The sequence below is a fragment of the Balearica regulorum genome, chromosome 3, assembly GCF_011004875.1.
Source record: "Balearica regulorum gibbericeps isolate bBalReg1 chromosome 3, bBalReg1.pri, whole genome shotgun sequence".
Taxonomy (NCBI): Eukaryota; Metazoa; Chordata; class Aves; order Gruiformes; family Gruidae; genus Balearica; species Balearica regulorum.
Genome location: NC_046186.1, coordinates 79,857,470 through 79,874,310, shown reverse-complemented (window position 1 = coordinate 79,874,310; position 16,841 = coordinate 79,857,470). Strand labels below are relative to the sequence as shown.

Sequence of the window (16,841 nt, the reverse complement as noted above, 5' to 3'; positions counted from 1 at the left end):
CCTCATTTTTAGTTATTTAAGGGGAAAATATTGCATTACTCTTCTAAATTTTTTTTTTTCTTTCATTTGAGTTAAATAAAGCATTTGCTAAATTATCCTGAATTATAGAAATAAATTCTAAGATGTTGATTTTATATTTGTTTAGCTATTATGAAAATTTTCTAACTAACTTCACTGTAGGCTGAATCTTTAGTATTCCTATACTAAAACAGTGCTTCTAAAATGTGATATATTTCTTTAAAGTGAAAATATAATCTCATTGTTTTTTAGGCTTACATATATGAAATGCATTCAAGCACTTTTTCCCATAAACTGGGGGGACACACAGAATCTGTCATCAATGTCACTTTTAGTCCCTCATCTCCACAGGTGAGTCATTGTTTTTTCTCCTCTTTGTAATTAAAATATGTAAAATCTTCACTACAAGATTTTTACTACTCTTTTATTTACCTGCCAATGTGCTGTGCAGTTGTAAGGCTGTTCATCTACTTCCAACAATAGTGTAGTTATTGTGTAAATTATAAAATGCAAACTGCTGCATGCCACAGAGACAAATGCTCTGACTAACTGCCTAGAAAGAAGAGTTCTGGCATGGAAACTATTGTGAACCTGTACTTGTTGAATGTTGGGAAAATCCACCTCAAATTACCTGAGTAAACTACTAATTCAGAGAATTTAAGAGAGAAATAAGTAGGGGCAGGGAAACGGCAAGAGGCTCAGGCCTGCGATAAGTACTCAAAGGCCTGAAAGATTTAAAAAGCAATGTTATCTTAAATTTGCTGTGTCACAATAAATAGTGAAATAGCTTTATCAAAGTATTTTGAAAAACTACTACTGTTGTGTTCTGAGCCTTTCAGATACCTGTAGGTAACAAGTACTCCAAAGAAGTTAGGCATTAGGCAATGACAATTCCTAATTTTTTACTGATCATTAATACTATGCTGTGTTAACAACATTATATTTCAATGCAATGGTTTAATTATAGTGCAGCAATATATACACAGGAGTCTGTTTTCTGACTTTTATCTTGAAACCAGCTAGCTTCCCTACAGCTAGTTTATTATGTGAATTCTTTGTATATTGTTTTGAATCCTATAGACTTACCTTTTTTGTTTTCATGTATTGAAACTGCATTGAAGCTTTCTACTTTCTACACTTCTCCTTACTTTAAAGAGACAGCAATGGTTACTATACATAGAAAAGAGTGCACAGTAGTTTCTCTTTACTTCACTACCTCCAGAACACTGGCTGTACTTGTGACTATTAAAAAATATTTATGGAGTAAGTATAATTTCTTTACATGTGGGAATATTGTCACATTGGCATAGCTCCTTCCATTTGTAAATAAAGATGTTAGCATTTCTAGAAGTTTTAGAAGTTGTGTATATGTTTTTTGAATTGGAAAATTGTTAATTACTATATTGTGGTCAACTCAATTTCTACTCTTTGGATTCAGCAATGCTATATTCAACCAAATAGAATAGTTTATTAAATTTTGCACCCAGATTAAGACTAGTTTCAGGTTTAGCACTGAATACAGTTCTGCAAAAAAGATGCTATATACTGCAGAACAGAGATGACTGTAGTCTTGCAGCACCCTGATGTGTGGTCCAGCTGTTGAAATGCGTTTTGGTGGAAAATGTCTTATTAGAGTTTAACTGTTAAAAGTCTAGAGACTCAGTTGCAATAATACTATGAATCAAGACCTTGAAGTAACTACATTCAGGCAAAGCAGTTGTTGATCGAAGGGGCAGAATCCATAAATGGCGTAAAATAAACATTGGCCGTGGATCCAAGCCAGACTGGTCTAACACTGAAAGTGTGCCTTGGGGCACAAAGCCTTTAATAGTGAACTTTATGAAACATCACACAGTCAATTTAGTATTATGATTAAGAGCCAAATCTGAAGTTCAAGGACCAGAAACCCTTTTCTTGAAGAGCTCTTTCCTGAGAAGCAAGAGGTGTGGATTTGAACCAATTGACAGATTTCCCCATAGATGCGGTTCTGGGGGAAGATTTTGAAGCCAATCTTATCAGGAACATTTTACTAAAAAGCAAGGAACGTGCAGAGACTGCTCCTCTCAAGGATTACAACTGAAACGTAAATTCTGTTAACGAAGTCATTCTGTATAATAAGCACTCTGAAATACTTTCTAAATAAGTACTTTTGGGGAAGTTGTAGAAAAAAAGAATCACCTGAGCTTTCCAATATAGGATTTAACATGAAGTTACATTCAAAGGCACTAGGAGAAGCAGCTAAGAAATGCAATGGTAAGCTTGTAGAGTGGAAAAGAAGAAAACCACAAATGAATCAGAAAAGAAGAATCCCATGCCATGAAAGAAAGACTTTGTATTAGGCAGCCAGAGTTTCCAACACTGAAAGATTTTTATACCTACTGCTACCACTAGTTAGGGATTTAAAATTTATACTATTCCTGTTTCATCCAAAGTTTGAATGAAATTAAGAATTATATTGGTTTCTGAATAACCTCTGCACAAAGCCCCATTGCATTCAAAAGGAAACACTGGCAGGGGAAGAAGTAAGGGGTGAAAAAAGGGAAGTGGCTGATGAGTGAAATTCGAACATTATGGCTAAGCTTTCTGCCGTGGAAGGATCCAGCCAAGAGTGAGGTGTATTGGCAGCACTCCAGTTCAGTGGTTGCTTGCCCAGCACCTGTCCATGAGGTAGTTTGTTCCAACCATTATTATAACTCTTACTTGCATAAATATTCTTCCAGAAAAGAGGGGGAAACCTGCATGGGTATAATAGTGATTTTTTTTACTGATGGGGGGCATTGTTGCTTTCATCATATGGTAATCTGGAATGATTTGTAAAATAGTTGCTATGAAAGCTGGAGAAGGGGAATAAGAAGTTTTGCATTTATTTTAGATTTATTTTCAAGTTGATTTCTCAGTTTTAGCTTCTTATTGTCACTTCCTAGTTTTCAGTCATTTTTCACAAATTATATAGGGAAAACAGTTTATCTTACCAAAAATATTAATTGAATTTCAATCTATTTTAGGGAATATACATTAAGGCATATTATAGTGTTTAACTGTAATAACTATAACTGTTAACTATAACATATTTGAGTCAATCTAATTAAAATAGGGTGGGAATCTTATCTTCCAAATATGAGAACAATAAATCACCTCTTTTTGAAATGTTTTTGAAGCAGGATAAAAGCAAATGGGGACACTATTGTCATCTGCTGGTTTTTGGTGGCTTTTGTGTAGTTGAGTGTTGGTTTCATCTTTGTAGAAGCTGGGTGAACACTGAGGACAAAGCCATCCAAGTACACTCTAGCATATTATTGTCCTCATCGGTAGTTGCTTAAAAAAAAAGCAGAGAAGCAGCAGCAAAGCTCCAAGTTCTGAGCCAATATACTGTGCTGGAAGTTATTTTTTCATGACAGAATCGTGGCTTTGAAATCAGTATGCATTGCTACCACCCTACTGATATACTGAGAGGTAGTTTTGAGAAAGAGAAAAAAAACCCCACCCCAAACTACACTTTAATAGAACAAGCCCTGGCCCATCTGATCTGAGTTCAGCATTGACCTTTTTTTGAGTAGAAGGCTGGATGAGATGATTTCCTGAAGTCCTCAGAAGGCTACCTGTCTGAAATATACAGATATTTAAACACATGCTCAATAAGTCAATGTAGGGAATTTGATGAAAAATAATCAAAAATATAATTTGCATTGGATGAAATATGGCAAAACTGTTCCATTCTCTTTGTCTATAGATTTAAAGGAAGTACATATACGCAACTGTTTGATGTGACCTCCCAAATGATACACTGGGACATAACTTTGAGAGAAAAAAAAAAAAACAAACCAAAAAAACCCCCCAAACCACAGACCAAAACTAGACTGTAATGGAAAAAGTCTGCAGCAACCTGGTCTGAGTTCAGCGTTGACCTTACTTTGAGTAGGTTGGATAAGATTTCCTGAAGTCCCTGTAAATTGAATTATTCTCTGATTTTGTGATAGTGCACATACTCCAGAATTCTCTTTTCATTGCCATGTTTAAAATTGCCATGTAGAAAACATTAACATCTTTTGATTACCACATAAGTTCAACTTGTGTCCTGTTTATTAGTATAATATCTAATTTTCATGTATGGAAGCTATTAATTCAAATTGTTACTCAATAGAATTTTTTTTTACATTAATTTATAAGTCTGAATTTATGTTTATAAGTATATATATTGTGGCATATTTATATTAGATAATTACTAAACATAAGTGCATTACTTGGCAGCTGGAGAAAGTTAAATGAATACTAGAGATCTGGAAATCTCTTTCACAGCTAGATTTGTGTGAGAGACACTTAAAATTTCATATTGATTTTCTGCTGACCTGCTTGAAGGGAGAGATATTTAATGTTCCCAGTAAGGATGTTTGCTTGTGGGTGTCTCAGATAGTAACACTATCTAAAGCACTAAACCTGCCACTTTAGTCAGAATTGGCTACAGGTGGTTTTGGATGCATCTGGAAATATGAATTATCATCTTTTACTAGCTAATAACAAAATATACTTTTCCTGGTGCTCACATCTGGAGATTTCACTTTAGAACAACTTGTATGAAAACTCCATTCTTTTGCGATTTTTGGTCACCATTGATGGTTCACTTAATCATATTTTTTTCCACAATGGAGGTAGCTTTTTTTAGTCATATGGAAAATTCTTTTTCAGACTTTAATTTGCTGAGTTTTGGCTTTAGTATTGAGTTTGTCTTGTCTCATTCCTATGTAGGGCACATATTTTCCAGTATGATATTCTTCCTTAGGACTCAGGACTATCTCGTCACAGACTAAATCATGTGGATTTAAAACGTCTGACCAGCTTGATCTCTAATATGATATCACCTGAAGTCAGGAAAGCTCTTTCACATGGTTGTTTTGACCCTACTGTTTGGCCAAGTCAATCCCAACTACTCCCTCTCGTAGCCCACAAATACATCAAAACTAGATGTAAAGGGAATTTGGTAATTTTTGTTTTTCTTTCTCCTGTAATTTTATCTCTGAGAGGAATAAGCAGCCAGCTGTCAGCTTTTTTGATCTTCCATTCTGGCAGATCAAATTCAAAGGCTAGAAAATGCCACCAAATTCTAAAAAATTCTAGTTTTTATTTTGCTTTTCTGAAATATATTTTAAATTTTTGAATTCTGCTGGAAGACTAGAGCAAATTTAGAAAATCAGGTTTTAAAAAGTTTTCTATAGACATTTGTTGAAAAATTATTTGGTAAAATTCTTTGTCTTATATATGGCCCTTGGATGGAGCAACGTTTATACTCATGAAAGAAGCAGAAGCAGAAGATGGAAAGTAATCTAGCTTGGACATCTAAGAGGAAGCTGTAGTCATGTCAGAAAGACTTCAGAGGGAGTGTATCTGGGAGTGTGAGTGCTCTCAAAATGAACAAGAAAGGAGTGAGGAAGCAGCAATGAAAAGGCTTGAGAAGGATGTCTGAGAAAAGCGATTGGGACATTTATTTTTAGGGTGGGTAGCTCAACTTAAAATCTGGCAACTCAGTAGCAGCCAATGGACAGAGATCCTCTTGTACTATCTGATATAATAAAATCATCCAAATCTGTAAAGACTAGAATTGGTTTCCTGAAGCCCTAGAAAACTAGACACTGAGGCTAGGGTTGTAAGCATATTTGTGTTAAAGGATACCTGGTAAAAATCTGAAGACTGATTATTTTCTTTTGGATTTTAATTAGCTTCAGAAGGAATAGGCTTTTGCAAATAGGTTACTATTTATCTCAGAAGACGTACTTTCCTGGAATTTTAGGAAATTCACAGATTGTCCTGAGCTTAACTGAATATGCCTCTACTATGCATGTTAAACAATTACAGTTAATTTGCTTATAAACCAGAATTCTCTAAATGCAGTAATGTCCTGCTTAGGAATTATTAGTAAAGGAGTAGAAGAGAGAAACTTGTTTTGATTGGAAATGAACTACTAAATTGTGAATTATTCTTGAATACAAAAATTCCCAAGCTCACTTGTTCTACTGTAGACGTCTTTTTTACCTTAGGCCTTTCTACTGTAGAGGCCTTCAAGCATCTGATGTGCTGTGCTGCTATCTTAAAATTTGTATGCATATGTCATTGTAGATGTTAAACAAAACATGTTTGCAACTGCAGTGGTTTAAGCTAGCATATTTTACTTCATTCTTTTGATGAGCTGGGGCTATATATGCAGTCAGTCAACTGGCTTGGCTGAGAACCTTCCAATGCAGAGTGTGATTAAAATTGGGTGACAAATCAGAGAAGACTGTGAGAAAGAATATTTAATGTTTTTTCAGCACGTCCTTGTGTGTCTTAATATCAACTCTTCAAACCTTCGCTCATTTCACAAACTTGTTCTCTTTCTACATACTACTTTAAGCTGCTGAAGAAGAAATTTCGTCAGTTTTCTTTATGAGCAGCAGTGTGCAGTAATGTAGGCTTTGTATGAAGATGGTCTTTGCCAAAGACTGTACTGCAGTTTGTTTCTGATGAGAAGTTATTTCCTTTAGCCATGTCCAGCCAAAGATGACAGCTGCCTTGAAAAGAAAAAAGAGCTTGCTGCTGACCTCATATACATGCTTTCTGAGGTTGAATGTATTTCTCTCCTTGTCATCTCCTTGAACTGTTAGCCAAATCTGTGTACTCTCCTTTGTGCAATCTCGGTGAATTGAATGAGGATTTGGAGTAGGCATCTCTTAATGAACGTAACAGTTTAATTTTTCTATCCAATTTACTGAAATAGCAGTCTTACTAAATTTTATTAACATTTCATTTTCATTCACCATCATGTTCAATATCCCTCTTCTTTTATCCTCAAGTGTAGAGTTTTATTATCATGGTATTAATTGTAAAAAAAAAAAAAAAAAAAAAAATTGAGATGGTAGTTAACACAATTTGTCTTAACTCTCATGGGCTAAAGGCTATTCCAGTTTGATCAGCCTGTAAATGGTACCAAGACATTTGTGTAAAGTAGTCCAAGGCACCTGCATGCGCACTTTCTTATTCTTATAAGACTCTTAAGACTTATGAGAGGGAGAAGTTGAATTCACTGGGCCAAACACTGGGATAAAAAGATCTCTGCAAAAGGTAACAGCCCCCTGAGTGCTATTGAGCAAATGAATCATTGTGACAACGAGTGAGACGTTTGGTTTTTTTTATGTAAGACAGTGCTTTTTAAAAAAATTATTAGCAGTCATTGACTGATGCAGCTGTGTAGTTTACAAGCACATAACTTGTTAATAATATATGAGATACTCTTCAAATTTCTAGAATTGAATAACCATTCAACTTTCAACAGTTAAATGGATTTAGAAATTCAGCCAAAGCACAGAAGTACAGCTTGTCTTTTACCCTAAATTTAGTCCTGATCTAAGTGGCTTGGGGCAAAAGAGAGGCTTCAGTTTTATCCACCTTTGGGAGATCCTCAGAGTAGACTTCGTTTCTTACAGCGCCTAGTTAGGCTGCTTCCTTTAAGTCACTGGTTATGTTTACAAATCTTGCCCTTGCCTTTTTAAGAACAGCTTTGATGGAAAAGAATGTAAAGCTTTGGGTTGTACCATGCTCCTGCTATGAGGGTGGTCAAGCCTGTGGAGAACCTATTAGCGTGACACAGCAGATAGTCCTACTGAATTTATTCCAGTCCCTGAGAATTCAGAATCAGAATTCCTCACTGCACATGTATGTCTGCTTATGGCAGGAAGACCATTTCTTTTGCAGTTTCTAACAAAACCCAGTAATGCTGTGTGACAACTAATATAGGAGTTGATGTTGTTTAATGGAAAAATTTTATACCAAAGAAGATCTTGTAAGTATGTGTGACAACTCTGAAGAAGGATGGCAGATTTTAAAAAAGAAATAAAAAACCTTCTGTAAGTTATAAAGGACAATATAATTCAGCTTAATCACAGGATACTCCAGCCACTCTGAGTGTGTTGCCAGCAAACAACAGCTGTACACCACATGATTTTAGATAAATATGCTTGCAGTGGCAAGCTTCTCAATTCATAGCACATTTGTCATAAAGTCTTTACTGTACTTCTTACAAGTGTAGATATTTTATTGAATGGCACTACTAGGTTGAAAGGGGTGGTACTAAACAATCGGTTACTCAACTGTTCAATGTGAATTCTGTTTTCCAAGTGTCTGGACAGAGAGGGTGGGGGTCATTTGTGGATTGGAAAGAGATGGGATTGCCTGGGAGTGGGAAGGAAAGGCACTAACTGTATCATAGGGGTAATGATATGATGATATTGGAGAGATGAAGAGAGTACCTAGAGGGAGGGAATGAAAGCCCTGCTGAGAGAAGTAAGATAAGATAGCTGCAATTTTGTAGTTTCTAAACTTTTAGTTAAGCCTTTTTTTCTGAAAAAGATAGCAAAAGTGAGCTGCCCATGGCCAGGTTTTCAGAGGTGCTGAGATCCAGAGGTTGCTCTTGACTTAACAGTTCTGAAAATCAGTGTGCTTAATGCTGCAGAAAAAACCTGCTTTTCAAAGGACATGAAGAGAAACTGCCAGATAAAATAAACCTGTCTTTCTCCCTTCACACACCACACAACTGTCTTCCAGGAGCCAGTAATACAATATTGAAAGGGATAAGCAAGTGAGCATCTACTTCTCATGCTCCGTGAAGAGGCATGTAGGAACATATTTTGTGAAGTGTACTTTGTGCTTTGAATACAGTCTCCTCCTCTGTCCTGAGAAGCTGAACTGAGGAAGCTTTGACAACCAGGAAGAACTAAAGGACTAATCATTAGGATTTTGTTCAGCTAAGTTTCTTATATATTTAAGTCTTCTTTGTGAGCTGATTTGGGAACTGGGGAGACTTCTGCTCTGCCTTCTTCCTTTCAGGCGTGCAGTCTGTGCTGGAGTAGGCAGGGAAGAGTAGGTGCTGACAGGGGGATCCTGTGACCCTTTTTCTCATGCCATAGAAATAGAATTAGAATTTAATTACCTTACATAGCCCTCTAGGAAGCTGTCCTTAAGATATCTCATTTCTTTTTCTTGCCATCTTGAAAAGTGTCGCTGTCATGCATTTCTCTTGCTCAACAAATAATATTCATAGAATGCAGTTGAACATTTGCTGATACTAGAAACAATTGCAGGGGAGGTGTCAGGTCTACAGTTCCTGGACTTTCATGTAGAACAGGTACAAAGCTTCTTCCCACACTTCGATTAAAATTCAAGCATTTGCATTCCAAGAAGATCCTCCCTTCTTACATGGTCTTTAAGAAACTTAGGGACAAATTGATTGGCAATTATGATATAAATGTATAGAGGATGTATAACAAAGCAGAGTATAGCCATTAAAAATACAATTAGATGAAATACAAGGAAAATGAAGTGTAGAATAAACTGCATTCTAAATGAGCTTTTGGAAAAGGGAAAGTTAAGTCTTAGCTAGCAGATTAAATATGAAAAGAAAAACAGATACAACTTCTGTCTCAAATTAAAATAGCAACATAAAATGATTCCAGCTGCCCAATGGAGTATGATATAGCCACACCAAACATTTTGGCCCAGCTCCTGGCAGTATCTGAACTGTGTACACCATAGTGAGGGGAAGATGGGAAGCAGAAATTCTTTAAAGCTGCCTTTTGTGCCTCTTTTCTTCCTGTCCACTGAATAGAGTACAACAGGGTGAGAAGTGCTCGGTTCTGCACTCTCTGACAAGTTTTCCCTGTTAGCTGATTTGGGAACTGGGGAGACTTCTGCTCTGCCTTCTTCCTTTCAGGCCTGCAGTCTGTGCTGGAGTAGGCAGGGAAGAGTAGGTGCTGATAAGGGGATTCTGTGACCCTTTTTCTCATGCCATAGAAATATTCAACAGCTGGAATCACCATTGTTCCTAGCTGCTGTGTTTCTGAAGAGTGGTATTTGAGATGTAATTCATGCATTAAAATGCTGGCATTGTAATATGAGGGGAGTGGCTGATCTATGCTTTTTCATAATTCAGTCACAATGTATCTTCTTTGAAATATCACAGCTGAGACACCCTGTGACTTTTTTTTTTTTTTTTTACAGAATTGTATTCTATCCCGCTAGTTGCTTACTCATTTAAGAGCCTTTCTTGAAACAAATAGATCATTTTCCCACTGACATACCATACCATACCATAAAACAAACCACATCCGGACTTATTCCAACATTTATGACCTTCATTTCAGCTCCTCTGCTAAGAACATCTGGAGTCATACTGACTCTTGCCACTGTCTTTTTTTGTCTGTGACCAGGTAGGGAGTGACCTATATTGTGCATAGGTCAAAGTTAGGTCTGGAGGAAGATGAATGATAAAGCTGCAGTTTGTCTTTTAAAGTGACACCTCAGTATGTGTGTCAGTCTTTCACCTGAATGCAAGTGAACTACTTTTTAACTCAGATATGGACTCTGAAGAAGGATCAGTAGAGGATGATGACAGTAGCATGAAATTCAAGCCCAACTGCTATCAGTGCCTTTAGTAATTTTACTTCTGGTTTCCCAGAGAAGCTAAACAGAACACTGGTTCATTGCCTGTTATTACTGGAAGCAGGGAGAGAGTGGAAGAAACAGAAATGTGATTATAACTTCCAATTATAAGGGAATTACTTGAGACAAAATAAACATTTAGCATTCTTTCTAAAACAGATGGATATTAAATTAGATAATGCTTTAGTTATTTTTATTAAGATCTCAGGAAAGTGTCCATCATTTATCTTATTACAACGTTCTCATTTTATCCCCCATATACCATACTAAAAAATGAAACATTTCTGCTTAGTTGACACCTGCCATGCAATAACCTAAAATGTGAACTTAAAGTAAGAAATGTGTTGTAAAAGAAAGTGGGGCTCAATTCTTCAAGAACTGCTCCTTGTAGCCTATAAATTGCCCTCTGTCATATTACGCAATATTTAATTAACAGAAGGAGAAAACCACTAACAATATAGTCTGTGTTTTAAAAACTAGAGGCTGTAAATGTGGATATTTTATATCTTTACATCTTTGTCCTTACATTGTTGATTCAAAGGTAGGGAAACCAGACCCTGTGTAAATTATTCTATGAGCGTGACAGAAAAGTGTATGTATTAGGTGAAAGCAAATACATATAGTGAATGCTGAGGAGGTGGTCTGGCAGGCCTTTTGCTCTGCTACACTGCTGCTTTCCTGTATAAAATCTCACAAAGATCTTGTACTCCAGAGAGAAGGTACAATTCTAATTTATATTTACTCACACACAAAATTGAGTTGAAGTTAATGTAAATCAAAACAGAATAACAGTGTGTTGAGTACCTGAAATCTTCCTGTGTTTCCCAACACTGACTTGAGCTCTTCAGACTTGGGGAAGAAGGTGGCTTTTCACTTTTAATTTATGTTAATACCAACTTTCTGTATGACATCTGATTTTATTTATATTGTTTCCTCCTTCAGTAGTTATTTACATGAACGGTGTCACTGCGATGAGTGAAATTACTGTTGTAAGCAACAGTCTTCTCTTACCCTCTTAGCTGGCAGTGTGCTTTTCAGTTTTTGGTGGGGAGCTTTGGAGGGGACCTACCTTCCACATGTTCCAGATGATCTCTCAAAGATAGCAGAAAATATTTTCTCTAAATGTTTGGCCTGAAACCTATAGTCATATTACATCTTAGTAATTCTACATGTGTCATAGTTTTGAACTTTTTTCTAATTCCAATAGTTTCTGTGTTGAGAGTGGCCAGGTAGAATAGCAAAACTCATACATGTACATTTTGTGCAATATTTGCATTATTTTAATAGATTTTCATAGAAAATTATTTTTTATATGTTTTTAATTAAAACGTAACCACAGTTCCTGGAAAAATTATGAATAAGCTCATACCAGGTGCTATTGAAAGACATTTAAAGAACAATGCCATCATCAGGCACATTCAGCAGAAGTTCACAAAGGGAAAGTCCTGTTTAACTAATTCAATACAATATTCTTCTATGGTAAGGACACCTGTCTAGTGGATGAAGGGAACTCTTCATGGTGCACGAGCAGCAGGGAGTAACCTAGCCAAAATGAACCAGAGGAGCCCTGACAAATGGTCATGCTCAATGCTGCAGAGGAAGGCAAAAACCCCCCAGGGACCAATGCCAATCTGCCCTGGGGGAAAATTCCTGCCTGACCCCAGAACTGGCGATTGGCTGGTCCCTGAGCATGTGAGCAAGACCAGCCTCCTTCCACAGGCTGGTCATGCCTCCCAGGAGGTGCCCAACCCTACTCTCCCTCAACCTGGAGCCATCTCAGGGGCTTCTGAGCCTGGCCAAATGCCCCTAGCCTGATTAACCTTGGGGGTAAGAATTGTTCCCTGCAGGAAACCACTGGGTACTCCAAAGCACTGGGACCCCTAGCAATATCTGTGCATCCCATATCTTACAGCTGCTGCTGCTGGCTCCACAGAGGATGAGAACAGCAAGCTCTGCAATGCTCGTCAAGAAGGCATTCCCTTGGTCTTGTCATTGCTATCCAGCTGAAAAGGATTTCCATCCATCAGATGAACTTTGAAAGTGGCCCCCCAGGAGCTGGTCTTGCAGTGGAGAACCTCCAGCAGCCTCATTCAGCCCCTAGTCTTCCTCCCTCAGCGCCCTCCAAGTAATTCCACCAGTTTCTCAAGGACTTCCTCTTGGATGTCTTTGGACTGCTCTGAGGCCAGCTCTGTCCTGAGGGCAAAGCTAGCCAGGCTGGCAGTGGGACACAGAAGGATGCCCACCTTATCCTGCCCTGGGGCATTGTGACTGCTGCGTTGCCAGGTGGTGGCACTGTGACATGGTGGTGACGGGGCACCTGCAGCCCTGCTGCCGCCCCTCCACCCAGCATCCTTTGGAGGAAGGCCTTTGGGGTTCTGGCCCTAAGGTAGTCCCTGTCCCTATGGGGCTGTCGCTGCCCTTGGTGGCCATGCACTGGGCACAGCTACTGGGTGTCCCTGGCACGTCCATTGCCACTTGGCTCCCAAGGACAAACTAGTGCTGTTAGTCTTCTCTCAGGCCATGACAGAAACCAGGACTTGTTGGAGTGGTTCAAAGCTGTGTCAGGGGAGATTCAGGCTTTATATTAGGAAACATTTCTTTAGGGAGAAAGTGGTCAAACACTGGAATAGGCTTCCTGGACAGGTGGTCAATGCCCCAAGCCTGTCAGTTTTTAAGAGGCATTTGGACAATGCCCTTATAACATGCTAGTCAGCCCTGAAGTGGTCAAGCACTTGGACTAGATGATTGTTGTAGGCCACTTCCATCTGAAAATACTCTTCTCTTCTCTTCTCTTCTCTTCTCTTCTCTTCTCTTCTCTTCTCTTCTCTTCTCTTCTCTTCTCTTCTCTTCTCTTCTCTTCTCTTCTCTTCTCTTCTCTTCTCTTCTCTTCTCTTCTCTTCTCTTCTCTTCTCTTCTCTTCTCTTTTCTCTTCTCTTCTCTTCTCTTCTCTTCTCTTCTCTTCTCTTCTCTTCTCTTCTCTTCTCTTCTCTTCTCTTCTCTTCTCTTCTCTTCTCTTCTCTTCTCTTCTCTTCTCTTCTCTTCTCTTCTCTTCTCTTCTCTTCCCTTCCCTTCCCTTCCCTTCCCTTCCCTTCCCTTCCCTTCCCTTCCCTTCCCTTCCCTTCCCTTCCCTTCCCTTCCCTTCCCTTCCCTTCCCTTCCCTTCCTCTTCTCTTCTCTTCTCTTCTCTTCTCTTCTCTTCTCTTCTCTTCTCTTCTCTTCTCTTCTCTTCTCTTCTCTTCTCTTCTCTTCTCTTCTCTTCTCTTCTCTTCTCTTCTCTTCTCTTCTCTTCTCTTCTCTTCTCTTCTCTTCTCTTCTCTTCTCTTCTCTTCTCTTCTCTTCTCTTCTCTTCTCTTCTCTTCTCCTCTTCTCCTCTCCTCTCCTCTCCTCTCCTCTCCTCTCTTCTCTCTCCTCTCCTCTCCTCTCCTCTCCTCTCCTCTCCTCTCCTCTCCTCTCCTCTCCTCTCCTCTCCTCTCCTCTCCTCTCCTCTCCTCTCCCTCTCCTCTCCTCTCCTCTCCCTCTCCTCATTAACAATCACTGATTTCATCAATTCTTCATGTATTTCAGAGGTTAGTGTAATTACATTTATATTATTCAAGTTCTGAAATATACACCATTCAAATTATTTGTTTAAAATTAGTATAATTCTTTCACCTACAAGTAACTGGGACAGTTAATAAAAGAAGATAGTCAATATTCTGAATAAGAACAGATGCAATAGACATTTCACAATTCTAACTAGGCAGTAATTATTACTAGAGTCTGGGGCAAAAAATGAACACTGGTTTCACTACTATTCTATTTTAGAAAAGTGATACACATAGTAAGAGAAAAAAGTCCTGACTTTGTAAACTGATGGGCTTAGAGCCAGCTGCTACTGATCTAGAACAAGATCTTGGGGTTCAATAGATGCATGTAAGCATCAGTTTAATGTTCAGTAGCAGTGAGTAAACAAAAAAATGTTAGGAATTATTAAGAATTAAATGGAAAGCAGAACAGAGACATCATACTGTCATTGTATAAATCCATGATAGTCTGTGTGCAAAGTCTGAGTTGTCAATCTCAAAAAACTTTTAATAGAATTGGAAAAGATTCAGAAAAGACCAAGTTGATCAAAGACATGGAACAGCTTCAAGAGAGGAAACTACTAACTAGAGTAAAGATTCTTCAGCCCAGAAAAGAAGCAACTCTAAGGTGTTATATGAGATGTCTAAAAAAATCTTGAGTAAATTTTGCAGCCTGCAGAGGATGAATAAGGAATTGTTGTTCATCTTCCAATACAGAATGAATGGAAGTTACATGAAGATAACCTGTCATAGTTTAAAAACAAATGAAAGAGGATGATTTTCCATAACATGTAATTAAGCTTTGGAATACCTTACAATGGGATGCTGCAAATGCTGAAAGTCTATATTGTTTTAAGGGAAGAATAGATGCATTCATGGCCAAGAAAATTGTTAAAGGTAAATTAAAATACATAGAGATCCCTTTTTCTGCAAAATGTACCTGGATTTCAAGTTCTGCAAGCATAATGTTTGGGATGATATCCTTAGTTTATTCTTATAATATTGCTTAATATTCTCAAAAGTTCATTCTTTCCTACATTCTCATTTCCTGAACATCCACTTTGGACCACTGTCAGAGGCCGGATAGTGGCGTAGTCTGAACCAGTATAGTAATTTGTATAATCTATTTGCAGTGAAAATCTCTGTGATCTTTCTGATGCTTAGAAATGATATGAGATTGAGAAGTTCTATAACCTGACAGGGCTGGATGAAGGACTTCACATATTTTCCCCAGCCCACAGGCAGAGTCACCTCTATATTTGAATTTAATAGCTTAGTTTTTATTTTATAGTTACACATTAAATAAATATTTTGCTGGTGATCTGATTAAAGTTATATTAGATGTTTGATTATGTCATAAAGAAAACAACTGAAACCTCATGTATGTGGTTATGATGTCATTAAAAAATTTCTATATCATATGTTTAGGCAACACATATAGCTAACAATTATTCTAGTTACTATAATGCCTGAACTCTTTATACAAAATTGCCAAGGCCCCTCTTTTTCTGCTTTCCCCATTTCTTCCTTCATCCCTATCCTCCCTAAGAATTAGGCTCTGCTCCACTTCTCCAGAAATGTTAACTCTTTATTATTTTCCACAATGAATATTCTCCACTATCTATTGGAGCAAAGGTAAAGTACTCTGTTGTGATGCTGGTAAGAAACAGGGCCATTTATTTTCAGTTTGTCTTACTTATTTTGGGTCATAACAGTGTGTAATATGGACACCATCTAAGTAATTCTCTCAAGAGCAGTGTCATCTTTGTGGTACAGCAATATTGTTAATTCTGCACCTCAGGCTTTTTTCCTTTATTTTTTTGAGTGTTCAGGTTGACTCAGATGTCATCCTGTCATTTATGTCACAGGAGGAATGCTCTCAGTAACAAGAATACTGGAAAATTTAGAGAATAAAGAACTCTATACCTTACTATTTGGACCACCTTGTTTTACAACCTTAGTGTTAGGACTAGCTGACCTACTTGTTGTAACACCAAGAACTACAGATCTCTGCATTACTATCACTATTTTAAGAGATTTTACAAAATGTGGAGAGAAAACAACTGAAGTCCAGCAGTTCTTGCAATCTTGAAGTATGATTTGAAACTTGCATAGAATGCAAGTGCAAGTATCTCTGCATAGAGTGGAATTTTGAATCATTGCTCTGCCCTCATTTTTGGAAGCAGAAGTCTTGGAGTCTTTGTTCATTTTGTTATGAGTGTACAGTATGTTTTAAATGTCTCAGAAACTCCCCTTTGGTAAGATTTCAGTCTGTATTTTATCCCACTGACACAAAAAAACCTCCCTGTGGGTTTCATACAAAATTTTTGGAGAAAAATCACTAGATTTCATTATTTTTAAAGTAGGCTGTCGTCACCACAACTAGATGATCTACACAATATATCTTAAGAATCTACTAAACCTTATTTTAATTAGATATTTGCACATAAACATATTTGGGAAATCTTATTTTTGCTTACTTAATTCTAGATCTATACACAGAGGATCCTGAGTTCATGATGCCTTTAATAAATACTGAAAAAAGAGCAAGAAAATATTTCTGCTATTTCAATGTACTTCACACAAATGCTTTGGTCATATTCTGAAAAAAAGTCTTTAATTTCATTAACTGTTCACTGAAACCCAAGATACCTACTAGGCTAGGTCCCTTCTAGGTGTCCATCTGACAAACCTAATAACTAAAAGGAGAGAGAGGTTTCTATATTTTCTTATGCATATTTAAGAAATCTAAGCAATAGATTAAGCTGTGAAATTCTACATCAAATTGTTAGTGTCAGAA

General features: G+C 37.5%; 1 protein-coding gene across 1 annotated transcript in view; it reads left to right on the top strand.

The window, feature by feature from the left end:
• WDR27 (WD repeat domain 27) overlaps positions 1-16,841 on the top strand; it is a 128,320-nt gene that overhangs the window by 74,925 nt on the left and 36,554 nt on the right. The window contains 1 exon segment of the mRNA XM_075748612.1: positions 271-369. Coding sequence (XP_075604727.1) covers positions 271-369 — 99 coding nt within the window.